Raw genomic sequence first — 20,120 nt, 5'->3', positions numbered from 1 at the left:
CTCTTTGAAATTTAAACATAGGCGTTAATAACAAAGAGCTATATATTGGTGAAGAGCTATAGAGTTACAGAGAACTGGGTTTAAGTTCCAACATACACATTTATTAGATATGTGTCTTTGGGCAAGCTCCAGTTTACTCCTAAGGTTGGTGGCAAATTCAGAGGACAACTTTCATAACTGGATAAAATATAAAAACATGCACATGAAGGCATCAGAGGGCTTATAATGCCAGGAATAAAAGTGAACCCAGTATTTGGAGTTGCCTTTCCCTTAGAAATCTATTTCTAAAGTTTAGATATAAAAATGGGAAGGAAAAAATCAGAATCCAGGCCTGCTAAAGGTGTGCCTAATAAATTCTACAAACAGGTTAGTAGCCCAAAAAGCTGTATTTTGAGAGTAAGAATGAATTAGAAATAGGACCACAGAAGACTACAGCTCAATGTTAAATCATTTCAATTTCTTAAAATGGATTAGGAAGGCCATATTGCTAAGCCCATCAGAAGCAATGTAAATCCTGTTGGAGAAAGATAACATCACTAGGGCTTATCATGTTTCTGTAATTTTTCAAATACAATGGCTAGCACATAAAAAATTAATCAGGCTCAAGAAGAGAAAGATATCATAAACAAAACAAAATGGGAAAGAAATTAAACCCACAACAGACAATAAAAATAAACCCACAACTTCAGATACTATAGTTATCAGATATAGGCTGTAAAATATACTTACTATGCATCAAAGAGATAAGACAAAATAAGAACTTCTGTAGAGAACTAGTCAATTTATAAAAAGCAAATGGAAGACTTGAAATTGCAAAGCTGAAAAACACAGCAACCAAATTAAGAACTGAATAGATCAGAGTAACAGAAGGATAAACATATAGAATTTATGAACTAAAACTTATCAGGAGAAAATAGCCATATTGAAGCATGCAAAGACTAAAAAAAAAAAAAAAAAGGAAAATGTAGAGGGTAAGACACATAGATAATAAGTTGAGAAGGCCTAACATACATGTAATTGTTGCAAATAAGAATGAGTGAATAAAATAAAATTTGGAATACAAAATACTGTACTTATTTTACTGAAGCAATAGAAAATGAATAGCTACAGATTTAAAAAGCCAAAAACAGGATAAGTAATAAGAAATCTCCTATACCATATCACAGCAAAGTCTAGAAACCTATTCCCAGAGAAAATGTCCTTTAAATATGAAGAAATGAGTAATATTTTCAAACAAGAAAACACACACACACACACACACACACACACACACAAACATACTAAAAGAGTGTTTTTTAGGTACACAAAATTGAATCAGATAGACCAGTTGAAATAAAGGACAACAATATTAATGATTTTATAAATAACATCTTTTCAAAGTTAAAGTAGAAAAAATTAAGAGACATGAAAAAATAACATAATTCAGAATGGAAGATAATAGATATACAGTGTTCTAAGGCCCTTTCCTTACATAGGAAAAGAGAAAATGGATCAACTAACATTATACTTTGGCAAGGATGCATGTGGCAATTTTGAGAGAAGCAAAAACGATAAAACAATCTACCAATTTTCAGGATAACTTCTAGGAAAATTAGATAATAAGAAACATGCAATAGAAAAAAGATAGTAGAAAAAGAGATTATATAAATTCAAAACAGAAAACAAGAAAGTTGATTTAAAATCAGATATGTTAATAATTTTAGTAAATACCAATTGACAAACACCTGTAATAAAGGTTACATGGGGAATCCTCAACACTGTTTGGGGAAAGGGTAAAAAGATTGGAAAGGAGGAATAAAATTCTCAATATTCACAGATAATAAGGTTATGTATAGGAAAAACAGAGAGTTACAAATGAAGTATTTGAATTAATAAATAAGTTTAATAAAATGCTAGATATATTGCTATTTGGTCAATATATCAAAATCAATTGCATTTCCATATAGTAGCATTTAGCAAATCAAATATGAAATTTTAAAAATAGAAACCATTTACAATAGCTTCAAAATATGAAACTCCTATTAATAATTCTAATGAAAGGATATCTAGTCCTATTTTAAGAAAACTATAAACCTTACTGAGAGAAATTTGAATGATTTAAATAAATGGACGGAAAGACTATATTTATGAATTGGAAGACTCAGTATAGAAGAAAATGTCAATTTTCCCCAAAATTAATATATTAATAATGTAATTTTAATTGAAATCCCAAATCTTCTTTTCTGAAAATTAATGATCTGATTCTATACTTTACATGGAGAAAGGAATAAGAATAGAGGAATAAGGAATAGTTATGACTCTCAAAGTCAAAGAAAAAGATTTGAGGACCTTGTCAGATACAAAGTTTAGTTATAAACTTAAGTAAAAAAGGAATACGATATCAGCACAAGGCTACACCAATAGACTGTAAGAAAATAGAAGCCAGAACCAACCACTTGAATACATGGGTACTTCACCCAGAGCAAAGATGGTACTGCAGAGCATTGGAAAATTCATCGTCTTTTCAATAAGTGGTGCTGGGACAAAGTCTGACCATCATACTACAACCTTTATGATACTGATTTAGTTAACACTTCTCTTTTCCAAGAACATAGTCCTATGTTAAGGAAGTCGGGGTGAACTTAAAGGCAGCTATCAAATATTGTACAACTCCTACGTATTCTTGTCTCTAGCTAAATTCCAAAGTTCCATGAACTGTTCATCATATTCTATGTCTTCTAAGCCCTCACTATTATGGTTACCTTCATCTTGATGGGCTACTATTTCCCAATCTCTCTTTCAGAACACATAACCAAAAGTGAAACCTATGCTTCAAATTCTGATCTGCTCTATAATTTCTATGTATTTCAGTTGTTATACTATTTTCTTTGCAACTGTATCAGTAGATGGCTTGTGCTAAGATTATAATATTTTTTCTCTCACATGAATGAAGACCTCTGGTCTCCATTTTGAATGGTAGAGTTGTGCAATACCTTTAACCTAAGAATCAAGGTTTACATTAAATTCTATTAAATTTAAGGAGAAAATGAGATATAATGTATAAAGTATTTTAATATGAAACCTGGTTTATAGTAAACAATCAAAATGTTAGCTCTTTAAAAATGCCAATTTTCCTTAATAATTAGGCACCTCCTAGGAAAATGACAAAGATTTACAGGAAAATGACAAACATTTACATGGAAACACACAACACAAATACACACCCCGGCATTATGTCTATTTCTCTCAAGCCTTCAGTTACCGTACTGAAAGCTGTCATTGTCAAGAACTATTTGTTGAAATTAACTGTACCTTGAATAACTAAGAAAATATAAACCCATGTAGAAATTAAGAGTAACTCTATTTGTCCTTGCAGACTTCAGTAGTTTGTTCATATTTTTGAATGAATATTACCACTTGCCTGGTTGTTGACTTGCTGGCTAGCCACAATCCCAGTTCACTTTTCATCTGGCTGGTGTCATAGCCTTGATGTCACTAATGGCCTACTCTCACCAATAGACAGACAATTGAATCTGTGCTCAGCTGAAAAATAGATCCTGAATAGATCCTGATTATTTCATTTTCTTCATCAAATTTAGCTGTGCTGACAGGACATACCACAGAGTAGAATAATTATGGAGATGTCTGCAGAGAAGCCATTAGGAGAGAAAAGCTCTTGCTTCTTCTATTTTTTAAAAAATAAGTATTTGGAGAAAATGTGCTTGTACATTTTACTTTGAAAACATGTTTTTTCTTATACAATTCTCATAGTCTCTGAAATATACTTGCTTGGAACACACAAAGCAAAGACAAATTAAGCCATTAGAAATGTCATCAGCTTAGCCCACACTCCTAAACAAATCTCAGAATGGGGCACAGGTAACACACTCAGGCCTGGTGAATTCTCACCAAATAGTTATTTCAAATTACAAAGCAGCCCCATAAAAAAAAATAGTAAATTGAACATGACTAAAAATTATTATAAAGGCCATTCTTGGAGTTCAGTGAGGATGAAGATTAAGAGGATTACATCTTTGTGAGTAGAAAGGAAAAATTCAGAAGAAAAAAAAATTAGCCATTTGTGGGGATCATAGAGCAAATGAACATTTTTCCACTGGTACAACAGAAGTGAGTACACTACTGATCAATTGCAAAGAGCCATAGAAAGTTTCATTCCCAGTTTGACAATTATGAACTTGGCTTTTTAGAAAAAAAGTTCTGTATTAAAAGAAGAATTTGAGTTTCACTACTATTAAAATCTGGTCTCTCCAAATAATTCTTGTATGGATTCAGAGCTAAAGATGGAGAAAGTAAAACTTTCTCAGAGTCAGTATTATATTTACCCATTGTTCACACTCTTCAGTCTTTCATCAAAGTAAGGAATATCTATTGCTGGTCTGCTTTTTCCTTCACAGATAAGATTTTTGAGTTAAGGTTTACAATTTGTGTTTATCTTTTGTGAACTATATTACTGACTCATTTTCTCTTTCAGATTCTATTGGCTCTATAATAGATATACTTTTTAATTGTTGATAAAAACATTTTTCAATTAAACATTTTTTATTTTATTTAAATCATTATGGTGATCAGAACTTTAAAAATTCCATATAGACCATCTTTGTTTCTTCTGTGACATATTTTATTACTCCCATGCTTACAATAGACTAAGATTTGAAAACTACTTTATTTTAGGGGCACCTAGGCGGCTTAGTTAAGCATCTTACTTCTGATTTTGGCTCAGGTCCTGATCTCACTGTTCATGAGTTTGACCCCTTCATCAAGCTCTGAGATGATAGTGCAGAGCCTGCTTGACATTCTCTCTCTCTCTCTCTCTCTCTCTCTCTCTCTCAAAACAAAAACTTACGAAAAAGAAAAATACATTTATTTTAGTTTCATTGTGATTTCATTTTTCTCAGTATAATACACCTAATCTATCTGTTGCTTCAGTGATGGGGCCATGATTCTGAAATGGAGACAAAGGGGCAGGTATCAGTAAATGTAAGTGTGAGTAAGTATTTAAATGTAATTTGTCATGTTCCTTTTATATTATATTAGGTTCATACATTTAATAAGACCAAAGTCAAAATCTTCACTTCTTTTTCACTGATCTGTTCATGTACAATACTCTATTTTAGTAAAAGATGTTGTAATATGGGTTTTAATAGTACTGCCTATATTTTGTATTCATTTTCTATTGTTGCATAAGGAATTAGCACAGACTCAGCACTTAAAACACACACACACACACACACACACACACACACGCTCACGCACATGCACACACATACACGTTTATTATATCAGTATTGCTGTGAGTCAAGATTCTGGGCACAGCCTAACTGGATCCCTTGTTCAAGGTCTCACAATGTTGCAATCATATTGGCAGCTGGACTACATTTTCATCTAGAGGTTCGACTAAAGAACATACTTCCACTCATCCAAGTGCTTCCCAGATTTTTCTTCTTGTATTTGTAGGACTGAGGGCCGCAATTTCTTACAGACCATCAGGTGGAGGCTGTCCTCAGCTCCAAATGGCTGCCTACAACTCCCGGCTATGTGCCTTCTGCTTAAGCAGTTAAATATGGCAGTCTGTTTCTTTAAGGTGGAGAGTCTTTCCAGTCTGCTAAGACGAAGTCTTAGAAAGTACAGCAAAATCATGAGAGTCACAGCCCATCAACTTCACTATATTCTATTGATTAAGAGTGAAGTCACAGGTTCCAGTCACATACAAATGCAGATACAAGTGTAACACCAGAGACAGAAATCATGAAGGATCTTTTAGAATTCTGCCTACCACAAATTGAAAATAAGTTTTAATATTTTGCAAATATGTATTTAGTATTTTTGTGAATTTAATTTTCTGGTTGTAATGTATATCTGAATATATAGTATATTTTATTTTGGGATAAAATACCTCTAAAATGTAATTCTCCCTACCATTAAATGCTAATGAATGTATTCAAATGCTCATGTTATCCCTTTAAAGTATTATCATTATCTCCATGTAGTTCATGCACTTTTGGTTGAGCAATATTTTTTGTCAAGAATATTCCTGGATGTTAATAACTCATAAGATTTTTATTCAATTTTATAATTACTTACTATTCATGTAATAAATTACTTTTGGCCTATAATCTGTATTTATATCGTATATAAACACTTTTCTGAATTTTCCCTCTTTCTAATATTTTTTAGTAAATTTGTGGATTTCTAGGGTTATATATATGTATATATATACATTTTTTTAAAGTAGGTTTCACACCCAGTGCCGAGCCCAATGCGGAGGATCTTGCAACCCTGAGATCAAGAGGTAACTTAACCAACTGAGCAACCCAGGTGCCCCTCTAGAGTAATATTTTTAAAGTAAGAGTGTTAATGTGCATTTTTTCTTTACATTTCCTTATACTTAAAGTGAAGGCCAATGTACATGGTTGTGCAGCTTCTGTACTGCCGGGAGGAGCCAGAGCAAAAAGGTAGGAGGAGCCTGATACCCATTTCTGCCCCACTGGCCTAACAGCATGCCTATAGAGAAGTGTATGACTATGGAAAGATGTGTCTCTTAAAATAAAGTGTCCCATATACCCACAGAGGTATTTTGTAATCTCTTCACTTAAAAGTTGAGGCACTTTTTTTTATAAACGGCCTAAGGGCTCAGTGTAGTCTCTTCTGTTATCTCTGTCTATTCTATGAAATAGTAGGCAAATTGTTTAACCTCTCTGTGCCTAGATTTCATTATCTGTAAAGAGGGTAAAATAATAGCACTCACTACATAGATTAATTTGTGTAAACTAACAGTTCCTGGCTCTTAGCAAATGCTTAGTGAGTTTTAGCTATAGTGGTTCTCATTGTTATAATTGTTTTATTTCCCTAGAGTTTTCCATTTTTCTCAGGGACATTTAGAATTGTTGTCATAGGAATTTAAGAGGAGGACAAAAAAAGAAGAAACAAAGCAATGAGGAAAAGAGAAAAGGAGAGAAGGAAAAAGAGGGAGAAATGGAGGGAAAGAAGAAAAAAAAATCCCTGATTTAAAATATCCAAGGACTTATCCAGATTTTATGAAGCCAAAAACATGCAATATTGGGTCCCTCTTTGACAAAAATAATACAAAAATAATGTACTTTGCAAAATTACGAATACATAATTATGGGAACACATTGCTGGGGCTTACCCCAGGACTTGGAAAGACCACTCAGGTGCGTGATCCTGAAACTCAATTTTCATGAGCTTCAAGTCATATACACTTCCATAGACAACCAAAATAAAATTTCAAAGAAAACATTCTTGAAAATAACACTAACATCCTTTCTAAAATCATTTACCTTGCATATAAAGAACAAGAAGGATGAGATCTTCCACACTGTGGCTTTTTCTACAGAGAAATCAAAACAATGAGTTTGCTGTCCAACAGTAAGGGAAAGGCCTGAAACCAACTTCTTTCTCTCAGAGGATGACAGGTGGCATATCAGTCAAATACTAAGGTCAAATACCAAGTTTCTCACAGTTAAGCCAAGAAGGGAGAAGGAGTATTTAGAAACATCACAAAAGATATGAGAGAGTCTGAGAACCTTAGGGATAGTGGTGCACTTCCCAGTCAGGAGGGAAGGAGGGGAGGCAACCAGTCCATAGGATATCTAGGTGACGCCAGAAGCCTTGCACAGGGTGTTGGTTGAGTTTTCTGAGGCAGTATCTCTGGTTAGCTATAGCCCATATGTGATGAACATGTGATCCTGAGGTTCTTTCCCCCCCTGCTGAGAAAGAAAAGGACTCAGAGTTCCAGAGGATCAAACTGGGACCTAACATAGCATCAGGGCCAAAAGGGCACTGTGTACAAGGAGTGAGACTGACCTTAGAAATCAATACTAAAATGTCAAAAATCAGAAAACAATAGGATAACATTTATAAAGTTTATAGGGAAAATATCTTGAATCAAGAATTCTATAAATTAAAAAAATTTAAGGAGAAATTGATAAAACCAAAATTATTATGAAAAGTTTTAGTGAATCTCATATTATGCATGTGTATGTATTTATATATGTATAACACACGCATATACATATGTAATTTCTAAGATTATGGAGATATAGTACTATAACAACTTTATAAGTCTCTTCTATTATTTTTTGTATAGTATATAATTGTATATATTTTTAAATTTACATAATATTTGTGTAATTGTTATTCTTTAAAACAAATGTGGGTGGTTATTATACATCTACTTACACATTCATTTCCAAGTTTTCTCTGAAAACACGTTAAAACAACTCTCTGTGTTGAACATAGAAAGTTATGATCATTATTTCATATAAAATTTCCCGAAAGGAGTCTTACTGGCTCCTCATAATCTCTCTGTAGTCCACTCCAATTAAGATTTCATCTCTATCATTTATTTAACCTTTGTGGAAATCACAAACTATCTTATATTCCCAAATACAATGATCAATCCCCAGACTTTGATCCATTCACACTCACAGTATCACTTGATACAGTTTATTACTGAGCTCTTTTCTCTACATATACACCCTTATAGAAACACTCCAGGTGACTCTATTCAGGTCCATGGTTTTATTTATTATATATGAACTAACAATTCACTTTTATTTCTTGCCTCAGGCTCTCACCTGAGCTCCAGTAGAGCTTTACTGATATTTAGTGGACATACTAAAATTAACATACTAGAAACTAATCCTTTGATTCATCACTCCCTCAAAACTCTGTTCTTCCCAAAACTTTTCCTTTTCAGTAAAAGAATCTACTGCAGCTTAGGTCAAAAGCTAAGAAACAGAAGTAATAATATTACATATTAAAAATAAAGACAAAAAACAATGTTAATGTATTTATGAATATTTTTAAAAATAAACAATAAAAGTGAGAAATAAAACCAAGAATAGTTTCTTTGAAAAGGACAATAAACTAGATAAATCTCCGATAAACTTGACCCAGAAAAATGGAAGATCTCACAAATATTCAGAAATAATATTCTATATTATTTATATAATTATAGAAAGGCTATAAAGAAATGAGTGAATAAAAAATCAAAGGCTTTATCATGTCCAGGAAAAACAAAATGTTGTCTGAGAAAGAAACTACAGCCTTGTACTGCTATAGAGAAGGGAGGGTGGGATTTGGACAAGGGACGGTCACTGGACCATTTTTATTTCTTGATTCTGCAATTCTAGACATTCTCTATTGACTTATTATGGAAATGTAGGATGGAGATCTTTTACATACTTCAAATCTCATGTCTCCCTTCCTCTCCTCACAATTCATGTTTCTTCCCCAGATTTTTTAATTACATTTGTATTTGATGTTTTCCATTATTATTATATTAGATAAAAAGGGCAAGAAATGGCCATAACTATCCCTTCCCCTTCTTGTCTCGAACACAGATGTCATGGCTGGAGCTGTGTTTCCCTTCATCATATCCTGAGTTCTAGACAAATTACCACACATCCGGCTTCAGATAACATGGCAAACCATGTGCATTTTTACTAAGAAGACAAATGACACACTGATGCTTTGATGCTCGGAAGAAATTCTGGAGAATCAAAGTACAATAGAAATTTTACTTCAAAAATATTTAAATATTTAAAATGTATTTAGTCAGAGGGGTCCTTGCATGGCTCAGTCCGTTAAGCATCCAGCTTCAGCTCAGGTCATGATCTCTGGGTTGGGCTCTGTGATGACACCTCAGAGCCTGAAGCCTGCTTCAGATTCTGTATCTCCCCTTCTCTCTCTTCCTCTTTCACTCTCTCTCTTTTTCTCTCTCTCTCTCAAAAATAAATAAACATTTAAAAATTTTAATGTATTTATAGTCAGGTAGATTAGGAAGAAAGAAAAAGGGAAGAATGAGCAAAAGAAATGGGATATGTAGAGATAAGAGAACAAAAAGGAACAGATGATTTGCATGTGCCTGCACATGATGTATGGAATTTCATAATTTTCCTAGTCCTTCACTATCTTCTAAAAAGTAGGCCTATCTCTAAAGATAAACCAAATGCTGGAGAATTTCATGAGAATTCCAATAATATCTAAAGCTGCTTCTGTTTTAGTGCTGATGCCTCCCATTTTCCAAGCAGTGCTATCAAATTAAAATTTGAGGAAATGTAAATATTCTTACAGCTGTCAAAGTGTTTATGTTTTAAAATGGATATTTTAAATCCATTCAACCACAAAGCATTGTGAGACAGTTTCCATGGTTACTTCTATTAACTCCAGCAGCCATAAAACATTTAGCAAGCTGCTTAAAAAATTAGTGCCATCAAGCATTTTCAAAAAATTTTTTAGAAATGTTTATCTTGACAACTAATCATCTCTGTTTTATGATGATAATAATGCTGAAAACTCAGCAGATGTGTTAAATTCAATGAACAATGTACAGTATTCACTAAGAAAAAGCATATCTAAATTTATTTTACTTTGATTCCCCATTGATTATATTTGTGTCTCCAGTTTCTATATAGAATGCTGAACACACATATATGTGCATGTCAGAGTATATTAAAAATTAAGTCAACATGAATTAGTCAAGGTCTTTCCTTTTATGGTAACTTTTCATTATTTTATACCTTAAATAGATACATACTTTGTATTTCAGGAAATTAATCCCTCAAAATGAAAACACATCTCAACAATAAAACCTCATAACCTTACAGTTTAAATACAATAATCATACTAATAAACTAACAAATAAAAACATAAAATACTGGTATACAAGTTATTTTCTCTAGATCTTTTTCTAAATGCTACTTTTTTTTGAAAATAGTACTAAAAGACTTAAAAATATTTTTTTTAATGTTTATTTTTTGAGGGAGAGAGAGAAACAGAGCATGAGCAGGGGAGGGAGACAGAGAGGGGGAGACATAAACCCTGAAGCAGGCTCCAGGCTTCAAGCTGTCAGCACAGAGCCTGACAAGGGGCTCAAACTCCTGAACAAGGAGATCATGACCTGAACTGAAGTCAGATGCTCAACTGATTGAGCCACCCAGGTGTCCCATGACTTCTAACCAAAACACTGTGACAACCTCTCTCACTATTCCCCTGATCTGTCTCACACAGGCAACCACTTTGACTACAATACTTGGGGGTTTTTTGTTATTTTTTAATGACACATCACCAGATTTCTATGTAACATTCGTATTGCATTATCTTTTTGTTCATTAATTTTATATTTTATTTGTTGCCTTCCTATAATAGGGTACATTAGGATTTGTTATCTTCTTTACTTAAACCTCTTTACTTTCCCTACTTTCCTATAGACTAATATACCTATATAAAATTTGTATTAATTTTTGTTGACTCATATTTAGTTTTAATATGCCTTTGAAGAACACCATGAGTATGATCCCTTTATTGCTTATCTGTTTGTCTATATGTTTGGCTTCTCCTGCATAATACTGCACTATTTTTGGCTCTTTATATAAATAAATTTGAAAAAAATAATTAAAACATACTCAGGTTTCAAAATGAAGGGAATAAAAGGGGATTGGGAAGTAGAGATAAGAATCAAGAAAAAATTTTTTAGAACAAATGCTTTTTTCCTCCACAAATAACTTCTATTTAAAACCAATTATTCTATGTTTTAGATTTAAATAAATATATATTACAAAAGAATTCTTTGTCATAGTGTGATCTCAGTCATACGTAAGTCTCATTAAGATGAGACTTACAATATTGTACAATTACGCCTCTGCTTCCTGATTTTGTTTCTAAGTCAAGAGCGACTTTTGGCCCAAAAAAAAAACCTCTCAAATTATAAGATAGTCTCATAGATTCCAAATTTCCTTTTAAAGTATAGATTCACAATCTGAAGAGTGGGCAGATTTTATAATAGATATTTTAAAGTACATACATGTTTAAAGATTACAAATATCATACTTCCCCTCAAATTATTTAACAAGTAGAGGTACTCCATACTCTTTCTTGAAAGAAAAGAGGAGAAAAAAAGAAAAGAAAAGAAAAGAAAAGAAAGAGGAGAGGAGAGGAAGGAAGGAAGGAAGGGAGGGAGGGAGGGAGGAAGAAGGCAGGGAGGGAAGAAGAGGAAGGGAAAAGAAAAGAAAAAAAGGGAAAGAAAGAAAAAACTCTCTGCAGTCATGGCTACTCCAACTCTATTAATTGCACAGAAGTCATTATTATAAAGAGAGGATTTGGTCCTCCCAGAATTGTGAGCTTTTGGATATTTTCACTTTGTGTAGTTTTGTGTTATTTTTAGCAAAATCACTCATACAAAATAGACTCAAATAAGTCAAGAATATAAGTACAATATTCTGTCAAATAGAGGAAGCATGATTTGAAGAAAGACCACGGTCCCAGTTATCTCAGGTTGCTAACAAAATACCCCAAACTAGGTGACCTATAAACAACAGAAATTTATTTCTCATAGGCTCTTTGTCTGGTAACAGCCTGCTTTCTGGTTGACAGGCAGCTGTCTTACCGTGTCCACACATAACAGAAAGGGTGCGGGCGCTCTCTAGGGTCTCTTCTATAAGAACACGAATCTCATTCATGAGGGCTCCACCCTCACACCTAATCATCTCCCAAAGGCACTACCTCCAAATAATACCACTATGGTCATTAAGCTTCAATATATGAATTTTGCGGGGTGGGACACAAACATTGAATCCATAACAACCACTAACCTTTGCTTCAAAAGATCTGAATTCAAGTTTCATCTCTCTAACTGGGAGCTAAGTGACACTACCCACACCGATTTCAGTTTCCTTTGATGTAATGTGATAATATCCACTTAGAAGGATGACTGTAAATATTATAACATTTAAAGATGCCTGAGTTCACAGAATTATTCTCTTTTAAAAACTGCCTTATTTCTTTCCTCCTTTTTTCAAATTTGTAATCCAAATTTTGTGGCTTCAACCAAGCAAATTCACATTGTCTAAATTTCAAATTGTCTTCATCTAACAAAGTATTAAAATGTCTCCAGCAATTATTATCAGTTGATATTGACTAAGAAGCAACTTATCATCATACTCACTTTTTTGGAGGTTGGGAAGTAGATTTAACTATTCACAGAATAAAAGCAGTCCAGATTATTCCATAACTATTATATCAGTAATAGCAGTTACAAAAGGCATATCAATGTACACGTGAATGGAAATTTGTAGATTTCATAAATTCAAAGACCATAGTAAACAAAGTATAACCAAAGTCATTTGACACTTCATGCACAAACTTTAAAACTCAAAGTTCTAGTGCTTTTTGCTTCCATTATGGTAAGCTACCACATTTGGAATCATCTGAGATAAACATATTTTTCATTGAATTTTCTTCATTGGGCCTTATTTGATGTGTTTCCTTATTTCTCTTTTCACTAAGATGATGATTTTCCCATTTCATTACCCTCTACAATAATTTATATTACTGATACAATAATTTTATTGCTGAATATGTCATAAGATGCATTTTATCATCAATCTGTTAAGTTAAAATATAGGCATGCTTTGACATGCACATATTCTTGCTATTATCTTTTTGTCATTTCTAATATAAACAGATCATTTCTCATGAAAAAGTACTAATTTATTAAAATGTATATTGGTGTATAATTTTCTGTCACATAGAATCCATATCTAATCACCTTTAAAAGTACATATCTAATATTAGACACCCTTATTGATTTGAATAACAATTCAATTATGTACATTTTCTCTAAAATTATATTTTATTATTCCCATCTTTATATCAGAGTTTGTCAAACAAGAAGCTACTGACATTTGTGCCAGATTATGCTTTGTTGTATGTTACTTTTTTTTTTAATGTTTATGTATTTTTGAGAAAGAGAGAGACAGTGCATGAGCAGGGGAGGGGCAGGGAGATGGAGACAGAATCTGAAAGAGGCTCCAGGCTCTGAACTGTCAGCACAGAACCCAATACGGGCCTGGAACCCACAAACTGTTGAGATCATAACCTGAGCTGATCATGACACTTAACCGATTAGCCACCCACGTTTGGCGAGACCACTGGTTTAAATAAGTTAATCTAAGTTGCAACTTTAGAAAACAAACAAACAAACAAAACTAAGCTGCAACCTTTGATAAGAATAGGTAGCCATCAGATGCTAAAACCTAGAATGTCTGTCATTCAAAGTAGCTTAAACATGTAAGAAATATAGCTACCAAATGACATTTAATTATCCATAAACACTATTTGTGTCTATATAATATGATTAATATGGTGATATGTAATAGGTATAATAGTATACTTACTACAAAAACATTTCCAGACTGTAGAACTTATCAAACTAACATTTATAAAAGTACTTTGAAAAAATAAGATGTCTGACAAGCTATACATATTGTGCACAACATGGCTCACAAGACTCGACAAGAATGACCAACAAAATCAACATTTCTGCAACCAATGAACTCTGCTGTAAAGTTGGACAACAAATTTCTTACTAATCCTTCTGCTTTTAAAGATGGCATTTTTCAGTCTAACTTTGTAACATTCTAACCCATTTTTAGCTTGTAATTTCAAACCATGATGAACTTGTCCTACAACAGATCTAGATGTCCTCTATAGAATTTCATATACATGGTTTTATTTATAATAGAATTTCCTTTACTTCATAGGGAAAAAAAGCACAAAAATAAAGTTCCCAGATGTTCTTTAGCTTTTTTTTTTATACTCTAATTAATTGTTCTCTTCCTTCAAGCACAAATTATTCCCTATACAATTATTTTTGGCATTAATTACCTGAGACATTCTTCTAATATTGTTTATCTTCTCCAGAGTTCCTATTAGTCTTCTGAGAGAACAGTATGAGCCTCATGTTTATTCTTTAAATTACTGTCCTAGAACAAACTGGCAATATCTAGTATGATAAGTCTAAACACAGAAAATAAGAAAACATATCCTTTCACCAAATGTTTTTCTTAAGTCAAATGCTTACTTAGTTATTATTCATATGTCAAAATGAAGATGTAACTCATTTAATGAATTTCTTTTTTAACCTGGAAGATGTTAGATTAATATTTAAACAAGTACATCTGCTCTGGCTATAGTGAAGTACCTCTTCTCAGATAACTACCTCCGAAAAAGAAGAAGAAGAAAGAAGAAGAAGAAGAAGAAGAGGAGGAGGAGGAGAAGGGAGGAGGAGGAGGAGAAGGGAGAGGAAGAGGAGGAAGAATCTTAAATGTTGAGTAAATTTGACAAAAGAAAACAAATAAAAACAGAATTTTGAATGTTATCAAAGAAAACCAAAGTAGACAAGGAGTCAAAATGCCACAGAGAAAGGAAACTCATAGAGGGGAGCCCAATAGTTTTTGCCTTTTTTCTCCTAAGGCATTCAATGATCCATATGCTGCATAAGCAAGAGGTCAAGAAGCCAAACAGAATAGAAAATTTAACAGGATAAAAACTAAGTAAAGATTTCTGCAGTCTCATTATGTTGGGGAGATTAAATAATGGAATCCAGGGACTGACAAGAAGAAAAAAAGAGAAAAGGAGAGGGGCAATATTTAAGGGGAGTATTATACAACTTTTTCAAAATAAACGAAAAACAACAAGCCACAGATTCATTGCATTTTATTAACCCCAAATCTGTACCAAGGAACAACATATTAGGCACAGTTAAAAAAAAAAAAAAAGGAAAAAAAATCAAAGATAAAGAAGAAAATTTAAAAAGTAGTCCCAAGTGATGAGAGGATAATCCCTTCAAAAAGGAAATAAAACCATCAGTCAACTAACTTGATTTCTAAAAAAAAGAAGAGAAGAAAAACAAGGAATGGGGATAAGAAGGAGACAGGAGGGAGAGGACAGTAGACGAAGAACAGGGAACAAAGAATCAGCAGTAATGGCTGAAAACAGTAGAGTGGCATCCTTAATGTATTTAAAAAAAATAATTGCAACTTAATTTACTACAGGATAGTAAAAATATCCTGTAAAAATGAAGGTAAAATACAGATATTTCAAATAAACAAAAGTCAACGGAATTTAACACCAGCAGACCTGAGCTAGAAAGAAATACTGGAAGGAATTCCTCCTGAGGAAGAAAAGTGATCTCAGATAAAGGTATGGAAATGAGGAAGAAATAAAGAGTACAGAAAAGAGATAAAAAATATACAGGTGAAACTGAAATGAATATTGACTATATAAAATAATGGCAATAATGTCTGATATGTGGGAAAGTAAATGTAGAATTAAAGTAAGTGACAGAAAAAGAACAAGTAGCAGTTAAATAGTGTTAAATTGTTTTAAGATCATTTCAATTTTCCCAAAGTGGAAAAACACTAATTTATCATAAATTCCTGTAATTTAAAGACATATGTAGTAATGACTAAGGAAGTAAATGAAAGAATACATGGTTGACCAGATAATACACAGGAAGGAAAGCATGAAAGAGGAAAAACAACACTAAAAACAGAAAAAAATAGAAAAAATAGAAAACTGAGAGTCATGACAATTTCAATCAAAACATACTGATAAACAGAATAGATGTCATAATTAAGATAAAAATTATCAAGCTGAGTAAGAAAATATCTGTATAAATTTACTAAAAACATGAAAACAAAATTTTGCATTGAAAGAAAACATTTTTGCAATGTGAATGGGACATTTTATTTATAAAAAGGGGAACAAAAGTTGTTTGGTAAAGCAAAGAAATACAGGTTCCCCAAATAAGCTTACAGGAACATTTTGGCACAAGTCCATTCTTTCTTAATTGCTACTATTGGCCCACATCAATTCAATTTTGTTTCCTGTGGGTCTTTCACACATCAAGCTAACTCCCTGATGATTTTTGCTTTTCTCTCAGACTTTTAGCTGTGACAAAATATTTCACTCAGCAGGGACTTAGATGCAGGGATACATTTGACTTGTCAACACAAAGCATTCAGATGTACATTAAAAATAAACTCAAGCATATCTAAAAACTAACTTACTGAATAAATTCTGCAGGAAGCTCTTCTAAAACTAAAAAAAAAATACAAGGTTATAGTTAAGGAAAGAAATTACTACATAAAGCATCTAAGAAGCACAAGTACACATTCACCTCCACATTTCCATATTCAGTTTCTAAAACAAATCAAACATGTAATAAAAAAAACATAAAACTAAGAGAATATCAACCAATATGCTTAGAAACACATGAAAACAGATTCAAATAAAGATGACATTTAAAACAAACAAACGCATACCTGGGACAATCTGAAACCTCATATAGGACTTTATACCAGTACCAGCCCAATATTAGCCCTGAATTAACATTAAAAAAAAAAAAACAAAGAAATTAATGATGTGCGTTTCAAACTAGGAGGAGATATGAGAAGTTTCTCCATCTCATAGAAATAGTCTGTGAAGAAAAATTCCGAAACCTTAATGTAACATGTCAAACTCAGATTATTTTTAATTTTATATGAAAATAAACAACATAAATATGTAGACCAAATGTTAATTTATTAGTATTAGTTATTTCAGTATATCTCTCACCTCAGATATCATTTAAGAGTATTCATGTATAAATTCTGTTTTTAGCGTCATTTAATGATTATATAAATATCATCGCATAAAGAAAAAAGATTAAGAAAAATACAAAAGCATTATGTGAAACTGAGAAAAGCTGAAAATATAAAAATAAGAGTTTATTAACTTTTTAGGTAAATATTTTCCAGTTTGCTGAGAATCGAGACTTCAATGTGGTTAATATTTCTTCATTCTCTATAATATAAAGAGGTGGAAGTAAATGATAGAATACATTTAGGGAAGTCAGTAATAATATGACTTTTTATTATACAATGTTTTCTTAGGTACTAAGAAAAATCATAATGGTTATGCATTTTAGCTTTCCTTAGCTAAATATTAGCATATATTAGGGAATAAAACATTTAAGGCAAGAAGAGAAGGATGTTAAAGTTGTCTTTTGCTTAGATCATTCACTTCATATTTGCTGTAATTATAGAAAATGGGACTAGTGGTACCTCCTGTTTGGGAAATACTATTTCCTCCAGAAAGGTCACTCAGAACTAATGTAAGGGCTGAGGAAATGGAGAACAGGAGACAGAGAAGAGGACACTCTTTTCCCAGATTCAGAGTGATGGAGAGAATATAGTCCATCAGAATCCAGATGGGATCAAGGGAACAGAGTTGCCTAGAGATGGTTGTTCAGTCTCACCTGTAACTAAGATCTCAACTCCAAAGGGTGCCTGTAGGATCTCTTGACCAAGGCAGCCTTACCTTTACCCTCAGCTTGATAAACTTTAGATGGGATTTTTGCTGAATACAGGCCTCTGATCTCCCAGTTCTTAAGAATATTTACTTTAGAATACTTGTAGTTATAAATTCTTTCTCTGACCTTTTGAGATGTAGATCTTCTACAACCCAGGAAGGTCCTTCTCAAGCACATGGAAACCAACCTTTTGAAATATAATCATCAAAAAAGATAAGACGCTGAGGGAGGGGTGCACCTGGGTGGCTGAAGCTTCAGATCTCAGCTCGGGTCATGATCTGAGGATTCCTTCCTGAGATATCTCTGCAAGCTGAGACCAAGGAGTCTGCTTGGGATTCTTTTGCTCCCTCTCTCTGCCTCTCCCTCTCTCTCTCTCTCACTCTCAAAATAAATAAACTTAAAAAAGCAAAAAACAAAGATAAGACCCCTAACTCCTGGACTCTGTGGGAGGGTAGAAGCCTATGTAGATAAGCACAACATAGATAGCCTAATAACACTGATCTATTCCACTATCAATTGTCTGCTACTTTTCCACTAGCTTACCTCAGTACTTAAAATCTCTCCCATCTTTTGTTTCAAAAGATTTGAGTTATATTCTCTCTCCCCTATTGCAACAGTCTTAAAGTTTTTCTTACCTGTTTAACATATCTGGTACAATTATGAGGATAAGAGAAATACATATGTATCCCTCAATATATAAGCATGTTAAAGTGTCAAAAATGTGAATAGAAATTATAAAATTAACATTTTGGTCTGACATGAGTATTGACAATCAATATACTATCACCCAGTGTTCCTACCATATTTTAACTAGAAACACAAATCTTCCTTTTTATTAGCACCAGGTATAGCTTTGGTGATCCAAGACTTTCTTTTTTAATATTTAAGAGTTACAAATTTTTATTGGCTTATAATCAACATACATAAAGCTGTACATATTTAATGTATACATCTTGAGTTTGAAATATACACCCATGAAACCAACCATATACAGTGTATTGCATTATATAGGGTGTCATGCATATACATAAGAGCTACCTTCAACAACTACAGTATTGTTGACTATATGCACTATATATTAAGATTCCTATTATAAATGAAATCATGTAGCATTTGTTCTTCCATGTCTAGCTTATTTCACTTATCATAATGTCTTCCAAGCTCATCCATGTTGCAGTAAATGCAGGATTTCTTTCCTTTTTAAGGCTAAATAATATTCAATTGTATAAATATACATTTTCTTTATTCATTCATCTATTGATGGACATGTTGATTGTTCCTGTATCTTGACTACTGTGAATAATACTGCAGTGAAGATGGGAGTTATCAGTTCCCTACATTAAACTCCTTCGATTTTTCTTTTATACGGTAATTTCTCTTTTCCAGATAAAATTATTTCTGTTTTTCTTTTAACTGGTAGGGCTTTTTTTAAATCTCCTACTTGGCAAATAAAGGCCACAAAAATTCAATGTTTAAGTAATTTACCAAAGGTCACACATAGTAATTAAGTGGTAGCAGAAGGACAATTTCTACTAGAATCTACCCAACCACTAAACTGTTCCTTCTACACTCTATTGCCTGTTTTTTATCATTACCATGATACAATAATAGGTAATCTCATATTCTGATAATCCATGTATTTTAAGACACTGAAAAATATGTAATCACTCTCTTCTTGCTTTTTAAGTAAACTGTATGTCCAACATGAAACTTGAACTTATGACCCTGAGATCAGAGTCACATGTTCTACTAACTGAGCCAGCCAGACACCCTACATTCCTTACTTTTTAATCAATTAATTAGTTATTTTTAAAAGTTGTGAGGCAAATATTTTAAAATACCAAGAACCACAGAGCATGTAACAATCAATAAATGCTTTTCAACATATCCTTTTATTTCTCCACAAGATAATATTAAGTAATGAGATTTTTTTATGTTGTCTTTCATTTTCTTTATTTTTTTT

General features: G+C 32.7%; 1 protein-coding gene across 5 annotated transcripts in view; it reads right to left on the bottom strand.

Annotated features, from left to right (window-relative positions):
- The window catches only part of LOC115279493 (cyclic nucleotide-binding domain-containing protein 1-like), a 155,241-nt gene that overhangs the window by 47,590 nt on the left and 87,531 nt on the right, over positions 1–20,120 (bottom strand). Inside the window, exons 5-6 of one of the 5 annotated variants that reach the window (XM_029924034.1) lie at positions 18,284–18,344; positions 17,598–17,649 (exon numbers count right to left, since the gene is read on the bottom strand). The exons of 3 other annotated variants lie outside the window; for them this stretch is intronic. In XM_029924034.1, the coding sequence (XP_029779894.1) occupies positions 17,632–17,649; positions 18,284–18,344 (79 nt within the window). In that variant the 3' untranslated portion in view covers positions 17,598–17,631. Of the gene's footprint in view, positions 1–17,597; positions 17,650–18,283; positions 18,345–20,120 lie in introns of those variants that run through there. One more of the 5 variants, XM_029924036.1, reaches the window with a different exon arrangement.

This window comes from Suricata suricatta, chromosome 15 (assembly GCF_006229205.1).
Source record: "Suricata suricatta isolate VVHF042 chromosome 15, meerkat_22Aug2017_6uvM2_HiC, whole genome shotgun sequence".
NCBI lineage: Eukaryota > Metazoa > Chordata > Mammalia > Carnivora > Herpestidae > Suricata > Suricata suricatta.
Note: the sequence above shows the minus strand (reverse complement) of the source record. Positions and strands in the feature narration are given on the sequence as shown.